General features: G+C 37.5%; 1 protein-coding gene across 2 annotated transcripts in view; it reads right to left on the reverse strand.

The window, feature by feature from the left end:
• Window positions 1-19,240, reverse strand: part of LOC126753300 (uncharacterized) — a 161,225-nt gene that overhangs the window by 39,299 nt on the left and 102,686 nt on the right. For both annotated transcript variants that reach the window (XM_050464639.1, XM_050464638.1), the window contains one exon: window positions 9,120-9,162. In XM_050464639.1, coding sequence (XP_050320596.1) covers window positions 9,120-9,122 — 3 coding nt within the window. In that variant the 5' untranslated portion in view covers window positions 9,123-9,162. The remainder of the gene's footprint in view (window positions 1-9,119; window positions 9,163-19,240) is intronic.

Below are 19,240 nucleotides of genomic sequence, written 5' to 3' on the forward strand. Positions count from 1 at the left end.
AAGGCTTGCAGTGCGCAGGAACTAGAGCAGTAGGTAGTAAATTTATAACGGTAGCTAACTTTATAATATTTTGCTTACGCTTTGTAGTATATGTGGTGTATCACATTTTGTTTTCGGCTTGAGCGTGAGGCAACTGACTCTAGGTTGAGGTTATGCAATGCTAAGAAAGTACTAAATAACAGAGAGTGTTAAATTTGAGATTTAATAGATAAATTTAGGCATAATTTTGTTGAAAGACATCAGTTGAAGAGCATGAGAATATTTATGTTTAGAAATAATGAAAAGACGCGCAGAAGATTAAAAGTTTAGCATTGTTAGTTGCTATATAGTACATTCAAAATCAAAAACTTAAAGTTCTGGCTAAAAATTTGAATCCTAAAGTAATAAGTGCTTGAGCTCATTCTTTTTTTTTTGGAATATAACTAGTTGAGATTTACATAAAAATAAGTTGGCAATGTTTTATATAATATTATATATTTATGCTCCTGTTTTATATATTCCTTTATATGTAAGAAACTTACCACCCAATAGGACAGTGTTTGCGTTTGTATGGCACAGTAGCCAAAAATACTTTTCGTGCAGATATAATTATGCAATTTATACCAAAAATGCCTTCTATATCTACCATAGCATCTAACGATATCATGATAATTTTTTAATTTGTGAAAAGATAACAGTGGCTCATGTTTAAAACTTATAAATAACAACATAAACCAACAGCCAGCTACCTATCGGTTAAATAACCGATTAACTACCCAACAGCGCTGTTTACAAACATTTCTGTTAAAGTTTTTATTAGTTTTTTAACGCCCAATTGTCACTTCTAACCAAAACTCTAAAGTACGTATGATCATTTCTGCCTCATGAGCTCCCAAAGTCCTCACGAGTTGCACGGTGTATTTTCATGTCTTTGATAAGTGTGAGAAGAAAAAAATGTTTTTGTTAACACTTTTTTGGGTGTTTCGAAGAGACAGTTTTAATATATAATTAGAGTTAGTACTGAGATATTTCTAATCAGTTTTTTAAACTTTTAAGAAATCTTGCTTAACTTCAAAAGAAACAAACAAAAAAACAAGAAAAATGCTAATTTCGACTGCACTGAACCTATAATACGCTCCATAGGTGGATTTCGTATGGAAAAAGTTATAAAAATATATTTATCTTGAATTTCTAAAAAAAAAATAAACCAACGATCAAGTCACCAATCGGTTACATAACCGGTTACCCAACAGCCGTACCAGAAATTTTGGTTAAAGTTCCTGTGAATTTTTCAAAGCCCAACTGATAATTCTAATCGAAACTCTAATGTAAGTACGTGTGATAGTTCTTGCAGCATGAGCTGCCAAAAATCTTTTAAAATAAAATCTTATAGATATATATTTATCTTGAGTTTGTTCGGTCAGTTTGTAAGACGGCTTGCCGCATGAGCTGCCAAAAATCTTTTAAAATAAAATCTTATAGATATATATTTACCTTGAGTTTGTTCGGTCAGTTTGTAAGACGGCTATATGCTATAACGTTCGAATCCGAACAATGTCTACGGAGATAATAGCATTTACTACTCAAAATTTATAGCAATTTTTCCGAAGTTATATAGTCAAATAGGAAAAAAGTGGTTTTCCATGGTAGGTCTTGATATTGACCTATCAGTTTGTATGGCAACTGTAGCACATAATGAGTGATCCAATATCGGCGGTTCCAACATATGAGTAACTTCTTGAGAAAGAAAGAATGTGCGCAATTTTTCAAATCGATATCTTAAACACTGAGGATAGGTAAGGTTATATGGCTGATCGAAGATCGCACGTGGACTGCTATTTGTGGCCCTTTGTAAAGCCACACAAATATAGAACTCCTGTGTTCAAACTTTAACTATACAAATTTGCAGAGACGTTTAATTTCATCTCCCGTTAGTTTGGTGGGATGTCTAAAGAACTGTCCCAAACCCAGGACAATCAAAATGGTGTTGAGTTATTTCCGCCTCATCTTCTTTCATACAGCTTCTGCATATGGCATCTGGGAAGATTCCCAACCTTACAACATGAAGGCCAATAGGGTAATGGATTGTTAAAAGCCCCACAACTAGGAAGAGGCTATCCTTACTGAGGGCAAAGAGATCACGAGATCTTCTGCGATCGATCTTGGCTAAACTTCAACAACTGAATCTTCTGAATTCTTGGCATATATGCTTATTCTTTGTTATTTCCACTTTAATTTTACTTCATAATTTACAAATTTATTAATTAACACGCCAGCAGCGCTCCATTTTCTGAACCACAGTGTATAAATTTCTATAATTTGCTGTTCTTGATCCAAATCAAATCAAACTCAATTTCTGTTTTCAGTCACTTAAATGAACGAGACTTGAATTTTCTGCACTTGATTATATATTCCATATATTTTTTGCATTCCAAATATTGCTCTCGTGCAAGCAAAGAACCGAGTGAAAATCATTAACTAATTAAGCGTGAAAAAATTTCGCTCAACGCTGCACGGCACTTCTGCCAACAGGAACAACATGACGAGCTTCAAGCACTTTTGAACGCGTTGCACACAATCAACAATTTATATAATGCCAATAAATGAAACAATGTTTGGGAAAAAGCTGAAAACAAGCACTTCGCAAAACAAATTGTGAAGCAAAAGAAAGCCAGAGAAGCAACCGTGGTACACATAATTCCCATTGACAGTGGCGATACCATGGGCTGCGCTTTTGTGTCAACTAACAAGTGATGCATTTTTCCGGGCGCATTGCAGCAACAACCGTGGCAACAATAACAAACAAACATATACATATATATATATATATATATAGACATATATACTATATATTATAATGGGTACGTTTTCGGAGCTCTAGCGGCAAATTTGCAACTCTGTCTCTGTTGGGCTGGTGTCGACGCTGCTGCGATAATTGCCGCGCTGCCATGCCACAAAGTCGGCGGAACGCGTCGGCGGTTCGTTCCCAAAGCTCGAGCCACTTTTTTATTTGGGTCAAAAGGTTTTCAAGTAAGTTTTTGTTATTATTATTTTCGCATTGTACTCGGTTTGCCGTTTCAAAAGCACTTCGCTCGGCAGCCTAGCGGCGGGCCAATGGTTGGAGTTGGAGAGATGTGTGTGGCGATGCGGTGTGCGGATTGTAATGATGCTGATGGCCCTTATAAATTAAAAACAAGCGAAAAATCGCGGCAATCTCTTAACAAGTGCGACAATGTTGCTGTTTGTTGTTGCTTTTCATTTGCAGCTTGTGAAAACGCAGACAACGTGTCAGTTGTCTAGCATGGTGTAGGAGTACTTTTGGCCGAGAGGAGTGCAAACACATAACAGATCCAAACAAGTGTGCAAATGTATGTCTGTAACTCTGTTTATAAACACCCATTAGGAAAAATGTAGCTCAGTGGGTTGTATATTTAAATTTACAAAGCTCCCATAAGGCAATAGCAAACATTTGGAGTACAATATATAAGCTCTCAGTAAAGTGATGAGTATTTGACTACGCAGCAGCGAAATCAATGCTAAACACATTCTGATCATGTTTGCCACTTGAGCATATGCCCAGATGCCTGATTAGTGGAATTCTTCTTCTTCTTTGCTGGCATAGACACCGCTTACGCGATTATAGGAGAGTTAACAACAGCGCGCCAGTCGTTTCTTCTTTTCGCTAGATGGCGCCAATTGGATATTCCAAGTGAAGCCAGATCCTTCTCTACCTGGTCCTTCCAACAGAGTGGAGGGTTTCCTCTTCCTCTGCTTCCCCCGACGGGTACTGTGTCGAATACTTTCAGAGCTGGACCCTGGAGCTTTCCGTACCCAAGGAAAAACCTTAAAGTGCAAAACGTCAACCAGCAGATCAAAATCCAAGCAATTGTGTGTACATATACTATACATATGTATGTATATAGGTATAGCTTCTATACTGACCGAAATTCGGCAAAAGGTTTGTGGTAATATCGACCCGATTTTATTTAGTTTTGCCCGTACCACATACTAAGAAGGAGGTCTCTCATCCGAGGCTGTTTTCTTTCTTTTGGTGGTAGTGTTCTTACGTTGCGGGTTCCAAGCTCAGCGCAAAACCCTGGAGAGATGGTTCTCACTTAGCTCGCCTTCAAACGGATGTTCTTAGCTAACCAGAGGATAATTGGTCTAAGACCGGAAGTCCTGAGCTGCTTGGGCCATATGTAAAAGAATCGTTTCCGGCCACTCCCAAGTGAATGGCTTCTACACATGGCTCCGTCCTTATAAAGACAACATCTGATACGTCGACGTTACGAGTTTTCGAGATAAAGGTCCTGCGGAAGATTTATGGTCCTTTGCGCATTAGCAACGGCGAATATCGCATTTGATTGAACGATGGAACAGGGAATTAAAAGACAGTGGCTACGCTGGCTAAGTCATGTAGTTCGAATGAATGAAAATACTCGCCGGGGAAAGTAGAAGAAGAGGAAGATCTTCACTCCATTGGAAAGATCAGGTGGAGAAGGACCTGGATACTCTTGGAATATCCAATTGGCGTCAAACAGCGAAAAGGAAGAGCGACTGTCGCGCTGTTGTAAAATGCTCCCAGGGTTTCAGTAAGGTACCTCATATACCATCACCAATCATATGTAGTAAAGTCAGCCAGATATTCGAAAATTCTGATATTAGTTATATGGATGCTAGTTCAAGTTTTCGTCGAATTGTATCCCTTTTAGGCACAAAGATGCCTGTTATAAATGAAGCACACTCTCACATTTTCAGTGAGATAACTCGCATGTTGGCCGATATATGAGGTATGAAGTCGCCCAGAATCCCTACCGTGACAAATTTGTCGTTCCGCTACTCGACCAAGACGAGGTAAAAACCGCTCTAAGGTGGATTAGGAACAACAAAGACGCAGGGGCCGATGGATTACCAGCTAAACTATTTAAATCCGACGCCAAGGAACTGGAAAGGCGCTTATTCTAACTGGTAAGCATGATTTGGTCGGTTGAATGTATGCCCAATGATTGAAGTATGAGTACCTATCCACAGGAAGAGAGATCCTGTAGTCGTATTATCGCGGGATCAGCTTTCTCAGATAATGCTTATAAGGTTCTTTCGACAGTATTGTGTGAAGACTTAAGCCCATTGTAATTAAACTGAATGGATCTCTTCAGTGTGACTTTAGACCTAGGAAATTCACCATAAATAGATCAGATTTTTTTAAGTCAAATCTTGGAGAAGACCCTTGACCCATCACCTTTTTGTCGATTTCAAAACCGCTTCCGACAGCACTGACAGGAGCTGCCTATTCAACAGCATGTTTAAATTTGGTATCACTGCAAAATTCGTAGGTCAAAATCAAGAAAGTCCTGTCCGAGCCGTTCGATACCAAACGCGGTTTCAGACAGGTTGATTCGTGCATCTTCTTCAATATAATGCTGGAAAAAGTGCTGAGTGCCACTAATCTGAACTGCAACTGCGGTCTAATCTGAAAGTACTACTGGAGTACGCAAATAATATTGCCAGGGTAGAGCCGTTAACGCAAGCTTTTCCAGCCTAAAAAAAGAAGCGGAAGAGATTGTCTTGTGGTGTACGAATGCGCTGGTTAGGCTTTGTCATTTGCATAAAAACTGTGCTCCAGCGAAGAACTTCTTCGATTCGAGACTCATTACAACAGAAGTAAGGGCGCCCACGCATCCAATTTAAGGACCAAGTGCACTGGGACTTATCTGTACTTGGAATATACAACTGACGTGAACTCGCCAAGCATTGAAGTAGCTGACGAACTAATATTCCCAACCCACTGTTGTAGTGAGAAAAAGAAGAGAACATTCAAAGCAAAAAACCGGAACTTTTTATCATTTTCCTTTCTCTGAGAATATGAAGAATGATTTTTCACAAGATTTTCGCTCATACAAATGCCCATAGGTATTTATATATGCCATATAGGTGGCAACAGTTTTTATACTCTCGCAACAATGTTGCTAAGGAGAGTATTATAGTTTTGTTCACATAACGGTTGTTTTAGTAAGTCCTAAAACTAAAAGAGTCAGATATAGGGTTATATATACCAAAGTGATCAGGGTGACGAGTAGAGTCGAAATCCGGATGTCTGTCTGTCCGTCCGTCTGTCCGTCCGTCCGTCCGTCCGTGCAAGCTGTAACTTGAGTAAAAATTGAGATATCATGATGAAACTTGGTACACGTATTCCTTGGCTCCATAAGAAGGTTAAGTTCGAAGATGGGTAAAATCGGCCAACTGCCACGCCCACAAAATGGCGGAAACCGAAAACCTATAAAGTGTCATAACTAAACCATAAATAAAGATATTAAAGTGAAATTTGGCACAAGGGATCGCATTAGGGAGGGGCATATTTGGACGCCATTTTTTGGAAAAGTGGGCGTGGCCCCGCCCCCTACTAAGTTTTTTGTACATATCTCAAAAACTACTACAGCTATGTCAACCAAACTCTACAGAGTCGTTTTCTTCAGGCATTTCCATATAAAGTTCAAAAATGGAAGAAATAGGTTAATAACCACGCCCACCTCCCATACAAAGGTTATGTTGAAAATCACTAAAAGTGCGTTAACCGACTACACACTAACACAAAATTTTACGGAAGAAATTGCAGAAGGAAGCTGCACCCAGGCGTTTTTTAAAAATTGAAAATGGGCGTGGCCTCGCCCACTTATGGACCAAAAACCATATCTCAGGAACTACTCTACCGAATTCAATGAAATTCGGCATTTAATATTTTCTTAACACCCTGATGACATGTACGAAATATGGGTGAAATCGGTTGACAACCACGCCTTCTTCCAATATAACGCTATTTTGAATTCCATCTGATGCCTTCTCTGTATAATATATAGTACATTAGGAACCAATGATGATAGCGGAATAAAACTTTACAAAAATACGGTATTTGAAAAATATGTAAATGACGTATAATGAAATCTCGATTATCACTTTATCATGCGAGAGTATAAAATGTTCGGTGACACCCGAACTTAGCCATTCCTTACTTGTTAATTTCAATATTTGTATTTGCTGATTCCTCACGCATGCAACAATTTGCATTAACGATCAAATATGCCTGCGCTGAGAGCAATGGCACTTTTTCACTTAATCCCCAGTGATTTTCCACCTTTCATTGCATGTTTGTATTGCTACGTTACCGTTGCTATACAGTTATATTAAATTTAACAACCAATCCACTTCTGGTTCCGTTGTTCGTTTTTGCATTGTTGAATTTGTTGTGTTGCGTCTGTGACATTTGACCAATAAATATGATTTTTGTGCAATATTGAAACAGAATTTTAAAGTAACGTGCATATTTATGGTACATTAAGGTGTGACTCATTTCGATGTGTTATATATATATATATATGTATTTATATATATTTTAATAGATCAGTGGTTAAATCTCCGAATTTTAGCAGAGCAGTGTGTTTAGTACACAAAATTGGGATAAGATTGAATCTCATTTTTATTATATCTAGAAATTCTTCATCAGAAATTAATTTTTTCCGCTAAATTATTGCGCACCCTAATGAGACCACGTGTGCTGCTGCAGGCCTAGTTGCACTTTTTATGCATTGTGGTTTGCGGGCACCTGCGCGTAGTTGCATACAACTCTGCTCCATACACAACGCCATTGTGGCACCTCTCCCTCACCTAATTGCAACGCAAATTCCATGAAGGTACGCACAACAATTGGCGATTGCAGTTAAACCGAGCTCAACTTAAATAGGCTTTCACATTAACACTCACTTTATGCTGAAATACAGTTCACGGACCCGTACGTGTATTTATAGAATCAAACAAGCGACGTTGTTTACCAATTGGTTGGTTTTATTGGTTATTGCAGCAGTGTATTTAAGTCATTTTTAAACCGTTTCAGATTTAAATTAAAACAATTTGAATTGTGTGCTTTTTTATACCTTGAACAGTAAGACCCAGAAGGAAAAGTAGGAGACCCTTTGAAATATATGTATATATATTTATAAATGGATAGCATGACAAGCTGAGTCGGTTTACCCTTGTCCTTCTGTTGTAACATCCTCCCGTTTTTGAGATATCAAAACACGTCTTTTTTACCCCAAAAAGAATCATATATAGTATATGGTATAGCTTATACTTGAGTAGCTGCCATACAACCTCATCGATCAAAACTGAAATCCTTACTTCAACTGAGTAGTCAACCTCATTACCATATTTACCTAATACTAACGAGTGATCTAAGTAGAGGTACATTTTTCAAAAGCCTTTTCTTCACAGATCACGCATAACTCGTGTCAAGCTATATGTTAATTTTGTTCAGTATTGTTTAGCATTTCATAATGGAAAGACTAGCACCTGAAGAACGTTTAAAAAAACATTCAACTTTATTACACAAATTCACGTTCTGTAAAGAATGTGTTTCGTACGCTTCGCTCAACTTATTGTCAACATAATCGGCCTACTGAGCGTACTATTCGCAACACCATCACCCACCTTGAGGCCCAGCATTCATTATTGGATAATATTCGAACGAATAGACCTGTGCTGGACGTGGTGTAAAGAAAATATAAGAGCCATAGCTGAAAGTAAATACGAAGACCGTGGAGAGTCGATTTGGCGCCGTTCGCAGCAACTCGGACTGACGTATAGAACGACTTGGCAAATTTTACTTTGAGATCTTAAATTGAAAGCGTACAAAATACAGCTTGTGCAAGAACTGAAGCTTCTCGACCTTCCCAAACGACATTGCTTCACTTTATGGGCTCTTGAAAAGTTCCAAGAGGATCCGACGCTTTCGATCGAATTTTTGTTCAGCGATGAGGCCCATAGAGGCATGAGGCGGCATTTGGTTTAAGCAAGACGGCGCCACTTCTCACACACCGCAACAATGGATTTATTGCTTCATTTCAGTAAGCAGATAATTTCACGCTTTGGGCCGGTTGATTGGCCACCAAGATGGTGTAATAACTCACCGTTGAACCTTTTCCTGTGGGGATATGTAAAGTCTAAAGTCTATACGAACAATGCCGCTTCGATTGAGGCCTTGGAGCAAACCACCACGCGTGTCATTCGCCAGTTACCAGTCGAAATGCTAAGTGTAGCAAACTCATCTTTAAGCATAGAAATAATTTTAAAAAAAATTTATACAAACTCACCATTTTGTTTTTTTTTTTTATTTTTTCAGTGTTGGCTCAATTTCTGCAATGAAAATAAAAAATGTTGATTAATATAATAATTTTTATATGAGGCTGTGATAATCTAAGCTTAAATCGTAATTAGAAGACAGAAAGTGTTCACAAAAGATATGGAAAGAGAATGCCATTTGAGAAGCAATAATCAAAGTGATTGTATGAACAGGACCTTAATAGTTATTTTCTACATTTTTTCGGTTTAATTCATTGTTTCAATTAATATACAGCAGCTCTTGACGGAATTTGTATAATCAAGCCAATATAATATAAGATATTTATTTAGCAAATTGAAATTCCTCATATAATGTAGAGCTCTTTATGTGTGAATATAGTTTTTATTAGGAGATAGATTATTACTTCCACAAAGTGGGGTTACCAAAGGTCAAAGATAGACTTTAAATTTTCATAAAGTGAGCATAGCCCCACCTTCGAAAAAGCTTGATTCATATTCTTTAGCCATTTCAAGATTCATCTCTAATACTCGTAACAGTTATATTCGAAAGTGCAATAATTTTCGAAGTATTATGTCAGTAGCAGAGTGTTTTATAAAGAAACCCACAAATTTTACGCAATATACGTGAAATCATCCACTTTTATGTGGAATTTTAAATATTACATAGTATTCCACCGATTTTCTCACAATATTCAATCAATCAGTCTTCTTGGCATAGTTCAACAAGTAAGGAAGGACTAAGTTCGGGTGTCAACGAACATTTTATCCTCTCGCACGATAAAGTGATAATCGAGATTTCATTATCAGTCATTTACATATTTTTCAAATACCGTATTTTTGTAAAGTTTTATTCCGCTATCATCATTGGTTCCTAATGTACTATATATTATACAGAGAAGGCATAAGATGGAATTCAAAATAGCTTTATATTGGAAGAGGACGTGGTTGTTAACCGATTTCACTCATATTTCGCTACATGTCATCATCGTCATTATATACCGTTTCATCATTTCCTGAATATGGTTTTTGGTCCAAAAGTGAGGCCACGCCCATTTTCAAACAAAATTTAATGTTGGCTCTTCTGTTTCTTCCGTAAAATTTAGTGTTTCATTTTCGTTAGTCCGTTAACACAAACATACCTTTGTACAGGTGGGCGTGGTTAAACGCAATTTCTTCCATTTTTGAATCATATGAAATGTCAAGAACAATCGATAAAGATAGCAGATTCTAATATGTACAAAAAACTTAGTCGACATATAAAAAAATTACTTCCAAATATGCCCCTCCCTAATGCGATCCCTTGTGCCAAATTTCACTTTAATATCTTTATTTATGGCTTAGTTATGACACTTTATAGGTTTTCGGTTTCCGCCATTTCGTGGGCGTGGCAGTGGACCGATTTTGCCCATCTTCGAACTTAACCTTCTTATGTAGCCCAGGAATACGTGTACCAAGTTTCATCATGATATCTCAAATTTTACTCAATTATACGGACGGACGGACAGATCATCCACAGATGTGACAGAACGGACGGAAATATCCATTTATCTATCTCACCCTATTTGGTATATATAATCCTCTTGGCATTTTAGTTTTGAACAGACAAACAACCGTTATGTGAACCGGAATAACGTTAAAAATGACAATAAAATTTTCACAAATTGTGCTTCAATAATTAGGAAACTCTGACTCAACATTTGTCGACATCGGTTTATATATTCTGCTAGTTTCACCAATAAAAGTACTTAATATCATTCTAAACCTAACAACTGTCGACATTGCCGTCAGGTGCATTGCTGCGCTGAAGGCTCAGAGAAGATGTGTATATGAAGAGGTCCAAACAGTGCCACGCTAAAATTCTCTCCTCCTTGAATTGCATCTACAGGAACTTGGATCACTGCGTCACAGAGGCTACTTCTAGTGGATAGTTCTCCGCTGACATACAAACGAGAGATATGTGAACGAGGAGAAATCACTGCTTATGTAGCCTGTGAGCCTTTTTATAGATTGGTCAAAGCTAGGAGAGAAGTTTTGATGGAGTGTCTTCTGTAACGAGCGCTCCGTCAAGTTTAACTTACGGCTACCGGACTATCCTCACTAGAAATATCAAAAACCTACTTTATCGTCAGACTTGTTTGGGTAACGAAGTAGCTGGAAAATGAAAAGCCGATGAGCGAGCAAGATATGGCACGCATAACTGATCTCAACAGACGGGAAACGAGTTGGATCACCGTTGTCATCTTTAGTGCTAGCAGGGAACATATCGGCAGACAATGGACCTTACGTGCGCTTAAAAGTCATTTGTGAACGACCTGCTACTGTGCAACTGCGAGATCCTTCTGGCTTAAGGAAGAATGCAGGAGATTTACTGGACCGCTCATCTACTGGGCACTGTCCAAAAGACATTCAAGCTGCAAAGCTAAAAATTTGTCGGACGCAAATTGTCATCGTTGTATGGAAGAAGTTGAGATGGAAACAACCAGACACTTTCTCCTCAAATGCCCAGCCTTTGCCAGACTGTGGTTGAAACATATCGGCAGTTATGCCTTCATAGCCGAAACTGACATTAGCTACCTCAACAAGTTGAATCGACTTCAAACGCTTAGTTGATTTGGTTGATTTTTTAGGACTTTGATGGGAGCTCATGTTACCGGTGGACCGGTGTTATAAGTTGGCCAAGTGAGAGGACAATGTCGATCGATCATTTAACCTAACCTAAGCTATCTTAACCTAGTTTTCATATACCGATTATGAAGACCCTAACGCTGGACTCTAGACGTTGACAATTTTAATTCAAAAGTTCAAAAGTTACATAATAAAGACGGTTGTTGCTATTGTGATAGCGGCAGAAAACATTCCAAATATTATTAGATAGAGTTGCTTGGCAGTTACGTTGGAACGGGAAAAAGTAGTACTAATAAATAAGCCACAGAATAGTCATAATCTTTCGATAATATACATAAAATATTGTAATACTTCTTGCCTAACATTACTTTATTTATGAATTTGATTTATATTAATATTCATTGGTAATTGCAAAATACTCGTTCATACAAGTTGCAATGATTACGTGAAGGAAATAATTAAAAAATATTATTAACATTTCAAAGGCAAAGCTGTTTTTGCTTAGGTAATATCACGTATATTTCGAAAGTAAAAGGTTAGTGAGCTTAACTTACGAGTATTTAAATTTACTGTTACATAAACTATTTGAATTATATTAGCGCTAGAACTTGTATGTTTAACAATGTTTGCAGTTTCATAACTATGCGCTGACTATATTAAGGACTATAGTTATCTACAATCACATGAAAGAACATCAGCTTTATAAGTCCCTAGACATTTTTACTAATTAAATGTTGCGAGCCTACGCGGAGCAGAAAGCCAATTTTACGCAACACTTCAACAACTATTTTACCCAAAAACTTTGCCTTGTTTAGTAGGCAACTAAACAGATTCACAAATTTATTGCATATATACACAGACTAATGAGATATGTGGTTGCCTCATTATCCTGCAAACATTCTCACATTAAAAGGTACAACTGAACATTAGCGTCGTTTTATGTAGCACCACTTCCAGCTTCCAAAGCTTTATCAATGCTTACAAATCAAAGCGATGTCCTCAAAGTAACAGCTATTCGATGTAGTTAGTATTCCCGGTACGGCAACAACTTAATTAAGCACTAAGATGAACAACTATTTATTGGTGTTCGCATTAATGTAAATGTGCGCAATGATTAAACCATACCAGCAGTAAGTTCAACCAGTTAGAAACTACTTTGCAACTAGTTGTGATACAGACTAGCCCAAATATTAAACACAACTACTTTCTCCATACAACTAACTGGTATATATGCAAATTTTGATGGCTTATGTGTTAGATCTCATGCATAAATGTTTCAATCTCATATTATTAAAAAAGTTAGACAAACACATATTTAGTTGAATTATGAAGCAAGTCCACGGGCCAAAAGGGAAAATAAAAGAATTAGTGCTTCAGAATCGACAATTAAAAGTCAGAGATCTTAGTGGCATCGTTGGAATATCGGAAGGATCAGTGAAAACCATTTTGAAAGTATGATTTGGGCCTAAGAAAAGTGAAAGCACGTTGGTTGCAAAATCACACAATTTTTTCGGAAAACAGCGTCGCTTTAACGTCTGTGAAGCAATGCTTTCGGACTACGGCATATCATAAAACGTATCATTACTGGCGATCAGTCTTGGATCTATGCTTATGACCCAGAAACAGACCATAAATCGACCGAGTATCGCAGCAAAGGTGAGCCGAACCTGAAAAAACACGTCAGCAGCTCAAAATTCAAGGTTATGTTGACAGTTTTCTTTGATTATAGAGGTGTGGTGCACTCCGAATTCCTAACGACCGTCCAAACTGTCAACTAGGAATACTATTTGAGTTACGCGTCGTTTTCCTGAAGCTATTCGTAAAATGAGACCGGAATTGTGGGCCGACAACCCTTAGTTTTTGCACTACGACAATGCACGATCGCATACTGCATTGATTCTTCGTGAGTTTTTCGTCAAATTTTCAACCAATAAGGTGCCGAAACCACATTATTTGTCTGATTTAGCTTCATGTGACTTCCGCCTATTCAGCAAACTCAAACGACCGCTTTAGGGAAACCTTTTGAGTCAGTTGAAGACATTAAACGTGAATCGCTACGCGCATTGAAGGCTATTCTGAAAATTGACATTAATAACTGTTTCGAGGATTGGAAAAAACGTTGCCACTAGTGTATTGGAACCAAGGGGAACTACTTTCAGTGATAAGACACAGATTTTGAAGCAGAAATTAAGAGTTTTTAAATTAACTCTTACTATTTTATGTTCATAGACTGGTAGTAAAATCTATAGGATAGGCAAAGTTTTGAACCGCCGACCCACTACTATTTACTGTTAATATTTTATATGAAAAATTATATACAACTGCCTAAAGAAGAGAAAATAGAACAGAAAACATTTTCCTATACTTTTTAACCGAGATTGAAGCCCACAGAGTAACCGAAATCATATGTCTTTATACTTTGAACAGCGTCTACGAAGTTTGTAACTCCCAGACGGAGATGCCGGAAACCCTATAAAATATATTCTATACAAATGGTCAGCACGATGTGCTGAGTCGATTTAGTCATATCTCAGACAGATATGTATATAATATACTATATATAAACCTTATACGCGAACTACTCCCTCAGTCTTTGAGATATCTACCTGATTTTCACCCATGTCGTGTTCTCACCATTTATACCAAAAATTGTCTTATAACCTTTTGGTTTTAAACTAAAGTTATTAATTTTCCAAATTCGCTAATGAATGAATCCTTTTATTGTGAATTTTTGTATGATCCGTAATTGAAGAGTATCTGCTTAAAAATAGTTGATGAAATCAGCTATTCCTGTGATTGCCAGGTTTCACTGATGCTCACAAGTATTGGTAGTTTAGTAAGTTCAAACAAATAATTGCGCCAACTTCGTGTTAATAAATATCTTAGCAGTTTCGGATATGTATTAGCATTTGAATGAATTTTTACAGTTAGTTTTTAGTTAATGTCATTACTCTCTACCTAATTCAATTAAAATCAGTTTGTCTCAGTTAGGGATTTTTTGAATTGCGCAATAAGCACTTTAGTTGCTTGACTTTTGAACAGGATAATAGGACATTAGTCGCATGCCGTAAAATTTCCAGGAACATTACAAGTTGTTAATAACAGCGTATTTAATTAAGTGGCTTAATCAGTGGGGATAGCTCTGCAAAGGTAGGCAACAACCTGCATGGCAGAACTAATTGCCTATAGCAGCATTAAATATTGATTGGTAATTCAATTAGCTGTCAGCATAAGCACTCATATACATTAAGGTGCTTCAAGAAAAATTTTTAGAATTTTTTTTTTCAAAAATTTTTAAAGTTTGAAAAGTGAACTTACTGAATATGTGATGATTATTTTTGAGAAACGAAAATTAGTTGTTTAATTTGAATGAAAAAACGAAAATTCCTATGTTAAATGTATGGGAACCTAAGAAAAAATAGCGACCCGTTAGAGTTAAGCTACAGCGCCTGGCTTGAGGGAGGATTTTTTGTTTGTCAATCACTAACGTTTGAGGGCGTAAGAGTTGAAAAAAAAATTCAAAATTCAAAATTTTTTTTTTTTAAGCACCCTAATATACATACAAATTAAAAACTCCGTTTAGTTCTCGTGGGCAACTACGGGCAACTGCCCGTGAGCAACTCCCGTGGGCAACTCCCTGTGGTCAACTGCCTCGTTTTCTTTATTATGTTTCTTATATACAGTATTTTGCTTAAGTCTAGATACAAATATTTATCTTACATTCTAGGAAGTATATCAAAAATCCACTTGAGATATGACATATGTTACAAGTGGAAAGATTCATCTTACAATCTATGAATTATATTTTGGGACCACCTAAGGCGGACAGTATTAGGAAAGTACCATATGGGTTACATATTTATAACAGAAATACAATATGTTCATGTAATATGAACTGGTTGTATTAACTTACATACATTCGTACATATATGCAAATATGAGTTTATTAGAGAAAGAATTTTATTTTTGAAATATCAGAATTTGCCTTTTAGCAGATATTTGCTTTAAATATTTTCATAAATTTTCAAGACTGGTTTGTGTTTTCTTCGTACTCATGGACCGATAGCCGATAACAGAGAGGAAATACTATAAACAAGAATTTTTTTTTATAAATTCATAACACAGAATTACGATGAAAAATATAATTTTATGCTTAAAAAACGCTAATTAAAATTATATAAGCCGACCAATGATAAATCTTTCTTACTACCGTATCAAAACGCAAGTATCCATTTAAAAATACATAGTTCCGAACAAACAAAGCGCTATTGCCTTACTTAAATATACCTTCCCATATGTAGACCGGATGTCAGAAGAGGCAGAAGAGTTAACTTACTGGTGGTATTAATGATTACCTCAGGATTTCAAATATCATAAACGCAGCTGATAGGGACAAATCGGGCCTTTGAAAAATGATGAATGAATATAGAACAAGTAACTCACAAAAAGTTCTCTGATCGCCATTCACTTGGGAGTGCCAGAAACGATTCTTTTACATATGGCTCAAGTAGCTCATGACTTCCGGTCTTCCGGTCGATTTGAAGGCGAGCTAAAGTGAGAACGAACCATCCGTACTCAAGGTTGTGCGCTGGGTTTGAGACCCGCCACGTAAAAAACGCCCACAATAAAAACTAAACAACATCCTAGGACGAGAGACCTCCTTCTGACGACGACCATGGCAAACGCATTAAGGACTATGATTTAAGGGCATGCACCTGGAATGTCCGGTCCCTTAATTGACATCACCGCCGTCCAAGAAGTGCGATGGACGAGGCGAGGACTGAGATGAGCCTGTGGCATTTACTACAATGGTCATATAAAGGAGTGCAAATTTGGGGAGGTATTCGTGGTGGGAGAGAGAGTCCGATAAATGAACGTGTAGCCACAATCCAAATCAAAGCGAAGTCTATCAACATATCGCTGGTTTGCACCCATGCTCCGAGGAAAGAGAAGGACGATGTGACCAAAGATGTCTTCTATGAGCGCTTGGAGCGCACCTATGAGAGTTACCCTCGCCACGATGTCAAAGTCGTGCTTGCCGACATTAACGCTGGCAAAGTAGGAAGACAAAGCTTATGCCGTTATACCCAAGTTTACAACATCGCGCTAATTGTTCTACCTTTTCGCTGTTTGGCGTCAATTGGAGATTCCAAGTGCAGCCAGGTCCTTCTCCATCTGGTATTTCCAACAGAGTGGTGGTCTTCCTCTTTCTTCGCTTCCCCCGGTGGTACTACGTCGAATACTTTCAGAGCTGGAGCTTTTTCATATATTCGGACGATATGAGCTAGTCAGCGTGGCAACTGTCTATGAATTCGCTGAAATATGTCAATGTCGTCGTATATCTCGTACAGCTCATCGTTCCACCACTGCGGTATTCGCCTTTGCCAATGGGCAAAGTACCTTAAGCCTTCCGCAGAACCTTTTTCTCGAAAACTGATAACACGGATTCATCAGATATCATCGTCCAAGCCTCTGCACCATATGAAAATACAGGAATGATGAGTTACTTGTAGAGTTTGGTCTTTGTTCGTCAAGAGAAGTTTTTACTTCCAATTCCCTACTCAGTCCGAAGTAGCAAGTGTTGTCAAGAGTTATTATGCGTTGGATTTCGAGGCTGACATTAATACTGGTTCCAATATAGACGAAATTGTCTAGGACTTCGAAGTTATGACTGTCAACAGTAACGTGGGACGACGTTGCTTCGCTTCCTTATCCAGTCTGGAGAAAGCAGAACTAACGGCGCTTTTGTTGAGGCCAATGATATCAAAGTCATAGGCGTACGACAGCAGCTGTACCCTCTTATAGAATATTGTACAACTCCATTCAAATCTCGAATTATTTTCTCCAGGAGTAGATTGAACAAGTCGCCGAAATTTTTATTAAAACATAAATGCAAATCCCCTTGTCTAAAAATACACCCATTACAATTAAGTGAAACCGGTACGCTGTAAAAATAATTATTTTCACAAAACAACAACTTTATGTTCCGCGTCAAAAAGACGTAATGAAAGCATAGTACAAATATGTTATCAGTAAAAAAGTAAAAAAAAAGTAAAAAAAAAGCAACAAAAATGGAACATAAAAGAGAATTAATCATAGAATTCCCCTTGACAGTGAAAACAAGCTCCAGTGCACACATACACACACGCTTGTATGCTATATTTATGTTATGTTATGTGCTTGCTTCCAGCGGAATGAAAAATACTCATGTAGCGACACATGTAAATACTGGCAACACTGGCAGGTAGTTGTTTGAGCAAGTGTGATTAGGGCTACATTAGCAAAATACTATGTAGGTAAGTATTTACGACTACGAGTGCGAGTATGTATGAGCGACTGGAAGCGCTTATGGCGCATAAATGCATGTTATGCGAGAGTATGTTGTCTTTATCAATGCTTTGCTCAGTCGAGCGCATTAGAGGACTGACCACCAAACCAAAGCGAGAAGACACTGGAGCGGAAAATTATCAACACAGAAAACGGAAGCAAGCGAAATGAGACCAAACACATACACACACACCGCCAGAAACAAAGCAGTGATTTGCATAGAACCGATGAAGCTACTGGACGCCACTTGCGAGAAATGGAGGAGGAATAAATCAAAGGAAGCGTAAAACAAAATAAAGGAAATTGGAGCAAAATGAACAGTAAATTAAGCACTGAAATCGAATGGCGATTTAAGGGTGTGCGAAATGCTGGACCCCAGGCGGGCGCAATAACAAATGACGATGCCACAAAGCGAAATGAAGTGGGAATTATTATAAGCTAGGAAAATCTAGGGCAATTTCAAGAGCTTTAAAGGGAATAGGCAATGTTTGTGGTGCGCTAATTACCCTCAACCCACGACTTTAGTGTATTGCCCGAAAATGAAATATTAAAAAAAAAAAATAAATAAAAATATTGTAAATAGATTAATTGAAGAGAAACACTATGTAATACAATAAATAATAGGAAAATTTGTGAAAAATTTAGCCAGAAAAGTCTTTCATTAAAATCTAGGACCCCCAGTTGACTAATTACTCGGATTATAAAACAATCCGTTATATGATTTGCGATAAATAAAAAAATATACATTTATTTTATTAATTTGTGGGATGCCCACAATAATTTTAGATTTATTCAAATATAAAATACTGATACAAAGTTGATGATTGAAAATGAAATGAAGAGCGAAAATGATGAAGCGTGCTAGCAGTCGGGATGATGCGCCAAGAAGAAGGAAAAATGGCGGTTCGTCAAGCTGACAGCTTATCCAGTTTTTGGGTTGTCATATCTATGCTTTGTGCAGAGTTGCATTTGGGGTTGCCACATTACTTTGGGGTTGCCACAAATTTTATACAGTTTTGGCGTTTACAAAAATAATAGGTGATCCATTTCGAGGTTCTTCACTTTTTTTAAAGAAAAAACACAGAAACTTCAAATGTAATGGTGAATTTTTTGCTCCAATACTTGAATCGAAGTGGAATTCTCCTTATAGACCTTAAAATTTACATATCTCCACAGAAAC

Source organism: Bactrocera neohumeralis, chromosome 3 (genome assembly GCF_024586455.1).
Source record: "Bactrocera neohumeralis isolate Rockhampton chromosome 3, APGP_CSIRO_Bneo_wtdbg2-racon-allhic-juicebox.fasta_v2, whole genome shotgun sequence".
Taxonomy (NCBI): Eukaryota; Metazoa; Arthropoda; class Insecta; order Diptera; family Tephritidae; genus Bactrocera; species Bactrocera neohumeralis.